Source organism: Salmo trutta, chromosome 26, assembly GCF_901001165.1.
Source record: "Salmo trutta chromosome 26, fSalTru1.1, whole genome shotgun sequence".
NCBI lineage: Eukaryota > Metazoa > Chordata > Actinopteri > Salmoniformes > Salmonidae > Salmo > Salmo trutta.
Genome location: NC_042982.1, coordinates 14,903,757 through 14,918,525, shown reverse-complemented (window position 1 = coordinate 14,918,525; position 14,769 = coordinate 14,903,757). Strand labels below are relative to the sequence as shown.

General features: G+C 44.5%; 1 protein-coding gene across 5 annotated transcripts in view; it reads left to right on the top strand.

The window, feature by feature from the left end:
• The window catches only part of agfg1a (ArfGAP with FG repeats 1a), a 45,063-nt gene that overhangs the window by 1,089 nt on the left and 29,205 nt on the right, over positions 1–14,769 (top strand). For all 5 annotated transcript variants that reach the window (XM_029714921.1, XM_029714919.1, XM_029714922.1 and 2 more), the window contains exon 2: positions 14,446–14,539. In XM_029714921.1, coding sequence (XP_029570781.1) covers positions 14,446–14,539 — 94 coding nt within the window. The remainder of the gene's footprint in view (positions 1–14,445; positions 14,540–14,769) is intronic.

The following is a 14,769-nucleotide window of genomic DNA, read 5'->3' as shown; positions in this document are numbered from 1 at the left end:
CTAATTGGCTAGCTTGCTAGCTACTTCCAGACACAAATGAGAGAATACCCCACTCTGACCATTTTACTTGCCCTAGCAGAGCTGGTTAGGCTGTTTTCATGTTATCCACAACGTTGGTGACAGTGTCTGTGCTGCTGGCAACAATTTAATTATGCCTTTTTCCGACTTTTACTGACACCGGCCATATTCAACGGGTGTTGAGCATTGTAAATTCATCACTTATTCTGCGCTCTGGCAAACTCCGAGGGCCCTGAAATCAGAGTAGATAGCCAGAAGGAATTTACGAACGCGCCCATAGTAAACGAATATCCGGGACACTCAAAATAGATAGGACTCTAACTTTTTATATAATTTTTTACAATGAGTTGAATTAATTAAGTTATAAGTAAAGCTAGAATCCTTAGTTTGAGATTTGAGCACTCAACATTTGGGTTGCTAGATTCACTAGTATTACGCAAATCAAATTTTATTGGTCACATACACGGTTAGCAGATGCTATTGCAAGTGTAGTGAAATGCTTATGCTTCTAGATCAGTCAGTGCAGCAGTATCTAACAGGTAATATCTAACAATTCCACAACAAAACCTAATATCTAACAAATTCCACAACAAAACCTAATACACACAATCTAGTAAAGGAATGGGATAAGAATATATAAATGTATGGATGAGCAGTGACAGAGTGGCTAAGATGCAATACATAGTATAGAATAGATAGTGTAGGATACGGTATACAGTATATACATATGAGATAAGTCATGTGAGATATGTAAATATTATTAAAGTGACTAGTGTTCCATTTATTAAAGTGGCCAATTATATCAGTCTGTAGGAAGGCAGCCGCCTCTCTGTGCTAGTGATGGCTGTTTAACAATCTGATGGCCTTGAGATAGAAGCTGTTTTTCAATCTCTGTCCTAGCTTTGATGCACCTGTACTGACCTAGCCTTCTGTATGGACGCGGGGTGAACAAGCAGTGGCTCGGGTGGTTATTGTCCTTGGATCTTTTTTGCCTTCCTGTGACATCGGGTGTTTGTAGGTGTCCTGGAGGGCAGGTAGTTTGCCCCCGATGATGCGTTGTGCAGATCTCACCACCCTCTGGAGAGCCCTGCAGTTGTGGGCAGTGCAGTTGCCATACCAGGCGGTAATACAGCCCGACAGGAGGCTCTCGATTGTGCATCTGTAGAAGTTAGTGAGGGTTTTCGGTGACAAGCCACATTTTTTTCAGCCTCCTGAGGTTGAAGAGTTGCTGTTGCGCCTTTTTCACCATACTGTCTGTGTGCGTGGACCATTTCAGTTTGTCGGTGATATGTACACCAATGAACTTAACTTTCCACCTTCTCCACTGCTGTCCTGTCGATGTGGAATCAGGCATCATATGAAGTCAAATGTAGCATCATATGATGCAAAGTGCATCATATGGCTGTATTTTGAAAGTATTTCTTGAAAACTTGTTTGTTGACATGCAAAACATTTTTGGACTATATCAACAATGGACTAATGAAACAAATACCAAAATATATTTTTTGGGGTGGAGTTCTCCTTAAGTAACCTTCTGTTTTATGTAACCATAACAAACACAACCTATACTAATTTGACTGTCATGGATTTTGGTTTACTATGGTACGTCTTGTCTATGAGACCAGCCTGCACACTGGTTAGCTAACTTTGCTCCTCAGGTGGCTAACTAGCATTTTTTTTTTTGTCTACCACCTAGCTTTTTTTAGTCGACCACTCAGCTAGTTATCGAGCCAGGCAAAGTTGACCATATTAAAACAAGTGTCATCTACCTAGCTAACTATACAGGTCGGCATTTGACTATTGATCATTCCCATTGAAATCTATTTTCTGGCTCACTATTTAGCTAACAGTATTAATGTGATCCAAGGTTGATGCTGTACCTCTGGCTTGTACTGTTGTGTAACCAAGCATCTGTATAGTTTGGGATTTGAGGATTAGTGGGACTGAAGCTGTGTTTTTCTCCTCCCTGCTACCACCGGAATAATGCAATGTCAAATATTGAGGAAATGTGTGTAAAATATATATATATAATTTATATGTATATAATATTTATGTGTGTGTTTAAAAAAAAATTATAACACCATACAGGCAGTTTTTAATTTGATGTGCCAAGGCTATTTCATGTCAACCTGACCTTGTTTGTTCAGAATCTGACAATGCCTGGTGGTTGCATGCATGGTAAAGAACGACCTGTTACATATCTCAAACAGAGGACATCACTGGTGTACTGTTCACCATTTCCTGGTTTGCAGCTAGGTTGAAGAACATCTGTTGTCTTCAACAGCAGCAAGCTTGTTTGTTTTTTTCATAATTGAAAGAATTCCTGCTGACATACAAATGAGATGAAAATGAACCCAGCGTTCCCTGATTTGCTAGCCTATAATATTCTGCAGTAGATCTATATGATGTCATTATGCTAATATTTTCATAATCACTTGCAGAACATCTTTCCTCTCAGGTCTTTGGGGGGATTTCAGTTTTTACTCTTGCTTACACAGTTAGGCTTAAAACCACCCATGTTGTGCTAGTCAGTACATTTGCAGATTCTTCTCTAGCATCATAGTTTGTGTATGAGGTTTGCTGTAGCCTTCTGCTGAACTCAATTGCACCCAGTTTGCATAGGCTACACTGCAGAGCTAGATTAGCAACCTATACCTCTCTTGGTCTCTGTAGTGTCTTGACACAAGTTCCTGAACACCAGCCTCACCCTTAGGACACAAGCCCACCACTGTTTGCCGTGCCCTCTGTGGAGGCACTTGTATAACCTTGTTCAGAAAGAAACACAACCACATTGGCCATTAATTCAATAAGATGTTCATTGTAATGTCCTGATTACTTCAGCAATGCTGCCCAGTGAGACGCCGGGCGTCGCTTTCCTTCTTCAATGCCTCACTGAGGTCAACCTGTCATGGTCCATTAGCAGATAATGGTTAGCTTAATAATGGCAGAAAAGGGGAAGTGTGTGTCCCTCCCTTACTCTATTAAGACCTTAATAGCTCCATTAAGAGGTAGGGGAATTGAGACTGACTTATATGCTGACCATACCGCCCGCGTTTCATACGCAAGCATTGCAAAATGAATGTACACATGTTATTCAATCATTTCATCTAAACTGCTTGCGCGTATCAACGAGCATCTGCGTAGCCAGGCGCAAAAATAGAACTTGGTTCTAGTTTTGATGCATGATGCACTGCAAGTCCAGCCTTTCCCATCTCCTCATTGGTTTTTAGGAGCATATACCCAAGTGGGTGATTGAAAGCTGAACTGAGGTCCACACTCCAGTCCAGTTGGTGGTAGTAGTAATGCACCTTAAAGTTGGTTGCCAACCGCCATATAAAGTCCAAAGAATACTACTTCTACTGATTCTGCTACTAATACTACTACTGATTCTGCTACAGCTACTACTGATTCTGCTACAGCTACTACTGATTCTGCTGCTACTACTGATTCTGCTGCTACTACTGATTCTGCTGCTACTACTGATTCTGCTGCTGCTACTGATTCTGCTGCTGCTACTGATTCTGCTGCTGCTACTGATTCTGCTGCTGCTACTGATTCTGCTACCGATTCTGCTGCTGCTGCTACCGATTCTGCTGCTACTACTGCTGCTGCTACTGATTCTGCTGCTGCTACTACTGATTCTGCTGCTCCTACTACTGATTCTGCTGCTGCTACTACTACTACTGCTACTACTGATTCTGCTGCTACTACTGATTCTGCTGCTACTACTACTCCTACTACTACTGTTTCTGCTGCTACTACTACTGATTCTGCTGCTACTACTACTCCTACTGATTCTGCTGCTGCTACTACTACCACTGATTCTGCTGCTGCTACTACCTCTACTGCTACGTCTACTGCTGCTTCTACTGATTCTGCTGCTTCTACTGATGCTGCTGCTACTACTGATGCTGCTGCTACTACTGATTCTGCTGCTACTACTACTCCTACTACTACTACTGTTTCTGCTGCTACTACTACTCCTACTACTGCTACTACTACTGCTACTACTCCTACTACTGCTACTACTACTGCTACTACTACTACTACTGCTACTACTGTTTCTGCTGCTACTACTACTCCTACTACTACTACTGTTTCTGCTGCTGCTACTACTCCTACTACTACTGTTTCTGCTGCTACTACTACTCCTACTGATTCTGCTGCTACTACTACTCCTACTACTACTGATTCTGCTGCTACTACTACTCCTACTGATTCTGCTGCTGCTACTACTACCACTGATTCTGCTGCTGCTACTACCTCTACTGCTACGTCTACTGCTGCTTCTACTGATTCTGCTGCTTCTACTGATGCTGCTGCTACTACTGCTGCTGCTGCTACTACTGATGCTGCTGCTACTACTGATTCTGCTGCTACTACTACTCCTACTACTGCTACTACTCCTACTACTACTACTGTTTCTGCTGCTACTACTACTCCTACTACTACTGATTCTGCTGCTGCTGCTACTACTGATTCTGCTGCTGCTACTACTCCTACTGCTACGACTACTACTCCTACTACTGATTCTGCTGCTACTACTACTGCTATGACTACTATTGCTACTACTGATTCTGCTGCTACTACTGATTCTACTGCTACTACTACTCCTACTACTACTACTACTGATTCTGCTGCTACTACTCCTACTACTACTACTGTTTCTGCTGCTACTACTGATTCTACTACTACTACTACTACTTCTACTACTACTACTACTACTACTACTACTACTGTTTCTGCTGCTACTACTACTCCTACTACTGTTTCTGCTACTACTACTACTCCTACTACTACTACTGTTTCTGCTGCTACTACTACTCCTACTACTACTGATTCTGCTGCTACTACTACTGATTCTGCTGCTGCTACTACTACTACTGCTACGACTACTACCACTACTACTGATTCTGCTGCTACTACTGATTCTGCTGCTACTACTACTACTACTGATTCTGCTGTTACTACTACTCCTACTACTACTGATTCTGCTGCTGCTACTACTACTACTGATTCTGCTGCTACTACTACTACTGATTCTGCTGCTGCTACTACTCCTACTGCTACGACTACTACTGATTCTGCTGCTACTACTACTCCTACTACTACTGATTCTGCTGTTACTACTACTCCTACTACTACTGATTCTGCTGCTGCTACTACTACTACTGCTACGACTACTACCACTACTACTGATTCTGCTGCTACTACTGATTCTGCTGCTACTACTACTCCTACTACTACTGATTCTGCTGTTACTACTACTCCTACTACTACTGATTCTGCTGCTGCTACTACTACTACTGCTACGACTACTACCACTACTACTGATTCTGCTGCTACTACTGATTCTGCTGCTACTACTACTCCTACTACTACTGATTCTGCTGTTACTACTACTCCTACTACTACTGATTCTGCTGCTGCTACTACTACTACTGATTCTGCTGCTGCTACTACTCCTACTGCTACGACTACTACTGATTCTGCTGCTACTACTGATTCTGCTGCTACTACTGATTCTGCTGCTACTACTACTCCTACTACTACTGATTCTGCTGTTACTACTACTCCTACTACTACTGATTCTGCTGCTGCTGCTGCTACTACTACTACTGATTCTGCTGCTGCTACTACTCCTACTGCTACGACTACTACTGATTCTGCTGCTACTACTGATTCTGCTGCTACTACTACTCCTACTACTACTGATTCTGCTGCTACTACTACTCCTACTGATTCTGCTACTACTCCTACTACTACTGATTCTGCTGCTGCTACTCATTCTGCTGCTGCTACTCATTCTGCTGCTGCTACTCATTCTGCTGCTGCTACTCATTCTGCTGCTGCTACTGATTCTGCTGCTGCTACTGATTCTGCTGCTACTACTGATTCTGCTGCTACTACTACTACTACTGTTTCTGCTACTACTCCTACTACCACTGATTCTGCTGCTGCTACTACTGATTCTGCTGCTGCTACTACTCCTACTGCTACGACTACTACTCCTACTACTGATTCTGCTGCTACTACTACTGCTATGACTACTACTGCTACTACTGATTCTGCTGCTACTACTGATTCTACTGCTACTACTACTCCTACTACTACTACTACTGATTCTGCTGCTACTACTCCTACTACTACTACTGTTTCTGCTGCTACTACTGATTCTACTGCTACTACTACTACTACTACTACTGTTTCTGCTGCTACTACTACTCCTACTACTGTTTCTGCTGCTACTCCTACTCCTACTACTACTACTACTACTACTACTACTACTACTGTTTCTGCTGCTACTACTACTCCTACTACTACTACTACTACTACTACTACTACTACTACTGTTTCTGCTGCTACTACTACTCCTACTACTACTGATTCTGCTGCTACTACTACTGATTCTGCTGCTGCTACTACTACTACTGCTACGACTACTACCACTACTACTGATTCTGCTGCTACTACTGATTCTGCTGCTGCTACTACTACTCCTCCTACTACTGATTCTGCTGTTACTACTACTCCTACTACTACTGATTCTGCTGCTGCTACTACTACTACTGATGCTGCTGCTACTACTACTACTGATTCTGCTGCTGCTACTACTCCTACTGCTACGACTACTACTGATTCTGCTGCTACTACTGATTCTGCTGCTACTACTGATTCTGCTGCTTCTACTACTCCTACTGATTCTGCTGCTGCTACTACTCCTACTACTACTGATTCTGCTGCTGCTACTGATTCTGCTGCTGCTACTGATTCTGCTGCTGCTACTACTGATTCTGCTGCTGCTACTACTGATTCTGCTGCTGCTACTACTGATTCTGCTGCTACTACTACTACTACTGTTTCTGCTACTACTCCTACTACCACTGATTCTGCTGCTACTACTACTACTACTGATTCTGCTGCTACTACTGATTCTGCTGCTACTCCTACTACTACTGATTCTGCTGCTACTACTACTCCTACTGATTCTGCTGCTGCTACTACTCCTACTACTACTGATTCTGCTGCTGCTACTGATTCTGCTGCTGCTACTGATTCTGCTGCTGCTACTGATTCTGCTGCTGCTACTGATTCTGCTGCTGCTACTACTGATTCTGCTGCTACTACTGATTCTGCTGCTACTACTGATTCTGCTGCTACTACTACTACTACTGTTTCTGCTACTACTCCTACTACCACTGATTCTGCTGCTACTACTACTACTACTGATTCTGCTGCTACTACTACTACTCCTACTGATTCTGCTGCTACTACTACTCCTACTACTACTCCTACTGATTCTGCTGCTACTACTACTCCTACTACTACTCCTACTGATTCTGCTGCTACTACTACTCCTACTGATTCTGCTGCTACTACTACTCCTACTACTACTCCTACTGATTCTGCTGCTACTACTACTCCTACTACTACTCCTACTGATTCTGCTGCTACTACTACTACTACTGATTCTGCTACTACTGATTCTGCTGCTACTGCTACTACTGATTCTGCTGCTACTACTACTACTACTACAGGATGAGAGATTACTAGAAACTAACTGGGTTTCCCCTTTTATCTGTGGATTCATTGTCAGAGTAGGAAACACATAATTTTGTGTGACTCAAAATGTGTCAACATTCTACAAAGATCCAGTAAAATAACAACCCAGTCTTTATAACCCAGGACAAATTAGCTAAACTAGCTAGCTAAATGTCCATGAGTGGTTCATGTGTTTGGACCTGACCTTTCAACCTACGTATCCAGATTGCGTCTGTTGTGGATGTTCAAAATCAACGTGTGCGATGGCACACGCGTGTGCCCGGTGTAGTCAGCATGTTAGCTGCTTCCCAGTCTGGTTTTAAGGTGCCTCTGTCTCCGTGTTGGGTTTGCCCGTCAGAATTGTTCTTGCACCCCAATGTTGAACAGTAACCCCTTTCTCTTATTGCACCCACTGGAACTGTTTTAGGTGTGTACTTGCATCATTAGGTCGAGTCTATCTGGGTGGGCTGTGTTTATAATGTCTTTGTTCTGGCACTTAAGGTGTGTGTGTGCACTTCAACTGAGAACACTGAATGAGAATCATTATTTGCAGATGGGCAGAGTTTGGCCCTTCCCTCTCATCTCTCTAATGGTTCTGCAGGGATAACACTGTGAATTTCCCACTTGTGCTCTGGTATTCCATTTTGTGATGGGGATAATTGAGTTATTTTCTAAGCTCAGACACACAGGCTCCTCTGAAGAGTTTCACACGGTCTCTGACTGTAATGTGAAAAAGAACCCAAGATGGTAGCCAAAACTGTAAAGTGTATGCTACCTAGTCATACCTACATACCAAACGTAGGCCTATAGGCTAGCCATATCAGGTAGGTTATTAATGTGTCTAGCTAGTGGTCTATACCTTGTTCCAATGTAATAACACAATAGCTAGCTGGTTCTTCTTTAGTACTAGTGGGATTGGATTTGGTTTCCCAGCAGAACAATGACCTCATCTGACCTATCCTCCTTTCTGCTGATCAGGCTATCCATTTTACTTATGCCGTTGAACTGAGTCTTGTGCAAATCTTTCCTGGCAGGACTGAGCGACTGTCATGTTGCTGAGATGGAGAGATGTGTGGGAGGCAGGGGAAGGGACTGTTTTGCTGTCTACCTCGTGGTACTGTATGTATGCAGGGTGCCTGGCGTGATTCTAGTGTGGGGAAGTGGTGGCATGGCCCATTGGCCCTGTTTTGCAACAGCAGCATGCAGGGTGGTTAAACAGGAAGTGGAAAAGTGCAGGAAGTTGCGAATTGACTTCTTCTCTCACTTTGGTTCCCAGGAAGGGTAGAGGAGGTTATCGCTGACTGAGAGACATCAAATTACTTTACGCAGGACAATTTCCCACACCCAGATTAGTATTTTTCCTAGAAAACACTTTCAGTGGGGACTCTGCATGACCATGCTTTTAAGTCCAGGAGTAGGTTTCATCTGGGTCTGGGAAACTAGCCCATTGTGTTCTTTGATACTCTTTTGTGTTGTATGGTTGGAGCTTCCTGACATATGCTAATGATAGTGTTACAAGCTACTGGTTTAGGCCTATAATTTAAGGATGTGCTTGTATTATTGATAGGATAGCTCTTAGTGCTGCTGGCGTGTCTGTCCTTCCCTCACCCTGATGGATGGACCTCAGGAGAGGATGAAGAGAAGCTGAAGGAATGTGAGGTAAATGTGAGCAGTTCCACACCCATCCTCCTCCTGAGCTCTGTCTCTTGTTAACCACAGGCACTTACTTTTTTGGTTCAGCCCCCCTTCCCTTCTACAGGAACCTACCTTAAAGACCCTCTGGGTCAAAGGTCAACTTCAACCTGTAACACAACACTATTACAACGCCCATTCATAAGACTCTGATGCTTGATACTGGCGGTCTTTCCTTCTGTTGATCCTAAGGCCTTTTGATTTGGCTTGAGATTTAATAGTTGGTTTTTGGGCTCTTCTCGTCATCGAGTTGAGTCGTTAACTAGGCCAGTTAGTTAGGCTAACTGATTTGACTAGTTATTAACTCGTCCCCTCTCCCTCCCGCCTGTGGCATGTTTAATGGGTGGAGTTGAAATCTACTGTGTTAACACATTCCATATGAAGGTGGAGAGGCTTTTCCCAGGAGGGACACAATGTTTGTTGTAGAGGTTTCCTTATAGTAGGAAGTTACTATAGTAACACATTGACCATAGTTCAGGAACCATAGTTATTTTCTGACCACATCAGCCAGGACCTGACCACCTGACCACGTGACCAGGAAAGCTCTCAGACCTAGTTGAATTTCTTTCTGGTTACTTCATGTGATTAGTAGAAACTCCTGAGCCCAACCATAGTTTATGGTGACCTGAGTACTACAGAGGTGTTGGCTGGTGAGGATGCTACATAGATGGTCTCTGCTGGGACCTGGGTTCAGCACTACCAGTCCCTTTCTCTCTTTATCTCTTTCTCTCATCCTGGAGGAGTCAGTGTGTTAATGACAGACGCTCCCCTGCTGGGTGTTTCAGCTCTTTACACATACTGTGTGTGTTTGTCAAAGAGGGACACCAAATAGTGGGAATGCAAATCAACTGTTTCACTGTAAGCGCACACACACTCGCAGAGTGATTAAAAAGTGTCATAATTGTTCAATTGCGGTGGGATGCCATCCTATTTCAGAGCTGGAGGGGTTTGGAATTCTCTCCCAGTATCTGACCTACTTTCCTCCTCATGAGACTGAACTGATCATTCACGTGCCCCAGGCTCTACACACACACACACACACACACACACACACACACACAGTGAGAGACACACACACACACACACACACACACACACACACACACACACACACACACACACAGTGAGAGACACACACACACACACACACACAGTGAGAGACACACACACACACACACACACACAGTGAGAGACACACACACACACACACACACACACACACACACACACACACACACAGTGTGAGAGAGACACACACACACAGTGTGAGAGAGACACACACACACACACACACACACACAGTGTGAGAGAGACACACACACACACACACAGTGTGAGAGAGACACACACACACACACAGTGTGAGAGAGACACACACACACACACACACAGTGTGAGAGAGACACACACACACACACACACACAGTGAGAGAGACACACACACCACACACACACACACAGTGAGAGAGACACACACACCACACACACACACACAGTGTGAGAGAGACACGCACACACACACACACACAGTGTGAGAGAGACACACACACTCACACACAGTGAGAGAGACACACACACACACTCACACACACAGTGAGAGAGACACACACACACACACACACACAGTGTGTGAGAGAGACACACACACACACACACACACACACAGTGTGAGAGAGAGAGACACACACACACACAGTGTGAGAGACACACACACACACACACAGTGTGTGAGAGAGACACACACACACAGTGTGTGAGAGAGACACACACACACACACACACACACACAGTGTGTGAGAGAGACACACACACACACACAGTGTGAGAGAGACACACACACACACACACACACACACACACACACAGTGTGAGAGAGACACACACACACACACACAGTGTGAGAGAGACACACACACACACACACACACACACAGTGTGAGAGACACACACACAGACAGTGTGAGAGACACACACACACACAGACAGTGTGAGAGACACACACACACACAGACAGTGTGAGAGACACACACACAGACAGTGTGAGAGAGACACACACACACAGTGTGAGAGAGACACACACACACAGTGTGAGAGAGACACACACACACACACAGTGAGAGAGACACACACACACACACACACACCACACACACACACACAGTGTGAGAGAGACACGCACGCACGCACACACACACACACACACACAGTGTGAGAGAGACACACACACACACACTCACACACAGTGAGAGAGACACACACACACAGTGAGAGAGACACACACACACACACACACACACACACACAGTGTGAGACACACACACACACACACAGTGTGAGAGACACACACACACACACACACAGTGTGAGAGACACACACACACAGTGTGAGAGACACACACACACACACACACACACACAGTGTGAGAGACACACACACACACACACACAGTGTGAGAGACACACACACACACACAGTGTGAGAGACACACACACACACACACACAGTGTGAGAGACACACACACACACACACAGTGTGAGACCACACACACACACAGTGTGAGACCACACACACACACAGTGTGAGACCACACACACACACACAGTGTGAGACCACACACACACACAGTGTGAGACCACACACACACACAGTGTGTGAGACCACACACACACACAGTGTGTGAGACCACACACACACACAGTGTGTGAGACCACACACACACACAGTGTGTGAGACCACACACACACACACAGTGTGTGAGACCACACACACACACACAGTGTGTGAGACCACACACACACACACAGTGTGTGAGACCACACACACACACACAGTGTGTGAGACCACACACACACACACAGTGTGTGAGACCACACACACACACACAGTGTGTGAGACACACACACACACACACACAGTGTGAGACACACACACACACACACACACAGTGTGAGAGAGACACACACACACACAGTGTGTGAGAGAGAGAGAGACACACACACAGTGTGAGAGACACACACACACACACACACACACACACACAGTGAGAGTGACACCACACACACACACACAGTGAGAGAGTCACAGACACACAAACACTCACTTCACCCTCATGGTTGGATAACTGGCCAGTCTGAGTAGAGAGAGAGAAGGTTGAGAAGTCAAATGTTCCCCACACTAGTAGCCACAACAACACTGTCGGGTGTGCTGTACTTTGTGCCAGCATGAACACGGTCGGAATGATCTAACTGGCTGAATCTAATCCATGTATTGGTCTGGGTCACATTCATTAGTGCACTGCACACCGTAGAAAAACAGTTTGCAGCGGAAAACAAGCATTTCTCAAGTTCAGCTACTCCCTCCCCGTTTTTAACTTTCATTCGGTGTCTGGTGAATAAGACCTGGTCTGTGTGTGATATAGATTGACTGTAATCTCTGTGTGAGACCATGATGTGTCAGTCACTCTATTTGTGAAAAACAAACAAACCTCGAAGCCGAATAGTAGATCTGAATACACCTTACCATTGCTGTAGCTGCAATGCTAAATTATTACTTGGCTCTCGTCGAATGCTAGTCTAATACTAATTGTCGACAACTACCCCTGTTTCCTACTCTGTCATTGTCTGTCAATAGGTCAGTAATTGAACCCAATACATAGGTCGCGTTCCAAATGACACTCTATTCCCAATCTAGTGTCACTACTTTTGACCAGGGCTCGCTGAATGCGGCTGCAGTCAGTCAGTTGATTGAGTAGTGTTGTATAGAACTGAAGATGGAAGGAGATGGATGGGCGATCCATAGCCATACAATGAGGCGCTCTACCATTTGGGTGGGACTCATCCTTCATTTCAACAAAGGGCTAAAGGCAAGAGCAGTGAATAATTGAAGATCAGCCCTAGTCTAGTCTTACACAGCACAGCATCGCTCTCTCCCTCCCAGTTCTCTACAGCTTGTAGGTCTCAGGTCTCCATGGAGACTGTTTAGGCGAAGTGTGTGTGTGCGAGGACCACCAATCGCAGATAATATTTTACATTAAATATCTTGGCATTCAAATTTTGTCAATTTTAGCAGTGAATGTAAACAGGCCTATTAATATTATTATTATTATTATAAACACTTTGCATTGTGAAAAGTAATGTAAAATTGTGTTGTTATTATTAGAAGAAATAAAAATACATAACACCCCAAAAAATTGCGGACCACCTGCAGTACCCCGGACCACAGGTTTAAAACCACTGGTCAAACGTTAAGACGAATCTCATTAACAAGTGATGAGGCTCAGGTGACCTGAGTGACACGGGTTACAGTTTCAGCTGTTCCTCAGCAGACTTTTTTTTTTCTCCTCTCTTGAAATGGCACGCACGCCCACAGAGGCACACAGGAGCAGAGCCGTGCACAGGAAATGGAGGCAGGAAACCAGCCTCCGTGATGTCTCGGGCTCACTCACACATCACAGGGGAATGCAAACACATACTTTAGAAGCCCACACTCTTTCATCAAACACTCGTTCTCTCTCACACACACACACACACATATATATATATATATATATACATATACATATACATACATACATACATACATACATACATACATACATACATACATACATACACCTAGGCTAACTCCCTTCAAGTGTAGCAGAGCTAGGTCACTTAACGAGCATTGCATAGTAAGTAACCTTGCATGAGACTGAAAGACAAGTGTTGACTCTTAGATCGAGGCCTACTATTTAGGATTGAGCTCAGTGAACTAACAGTTATGTCTTGTGTGTCGTGACGGCAACCCGGGGTTCAGTACCCATGTTGTTAAGCTGTGCAAGGGTAGAATTTCTCCCTCACGCTCCCCCCGTGTTGTTAGGCTATACAAGGGAAGAATTGCTCTCTCTCTCTCCCTCCTCTCTAGTGATGTCTCTGCTCTGTCCTTGTCCCAGATTCTGCAGTAATAAGCCCAGCAGAACTCAGCACGTTCCTAATGAATTATTCCAGTCTGAATAGGAGTCAGTACAGGGATCTGGATCTTATGATCCTATCTAATGGGAGGGCTCTTCATGTGTGATGCTTTACAATTTCATTAACCTCCTTCCCTCTTTCTCTCCTCTTTCCCTCTCTCTGCTGTTCTCTCTCCCCTCCTATTCCTCTTCTCTCCCCTTTTCCCCCTCCTCTTCCCCCCTTCTCTTCTCTCCTGTCCTCAGGCGAGGGCTGAACCCACCCCACAGAGTGAAGTCCATCTCCATGACGACCTTCACGCAACAGGAAATCGAGTTTCTCCAGAAACACGGCAATGAGGTAGGTTGTCATGGCAACCAGGCCCCACAGACCTCCCAGGACTGTTGTCGTCATGGCTGATGTCTGCCTGGGTCATATTCACTAGGAACCAAAGGGAAGCAAACATTTTTTTCTTTCTGTCCAGCTCTTCCAGTTCTTAGCACCCTGATGGAGACTAGAATGCAGAAACCCATAGGTTTAAAATGATAAATAAGTGTTTTTCTAGCCTGGTCCCAGATCTGTTTTATGCT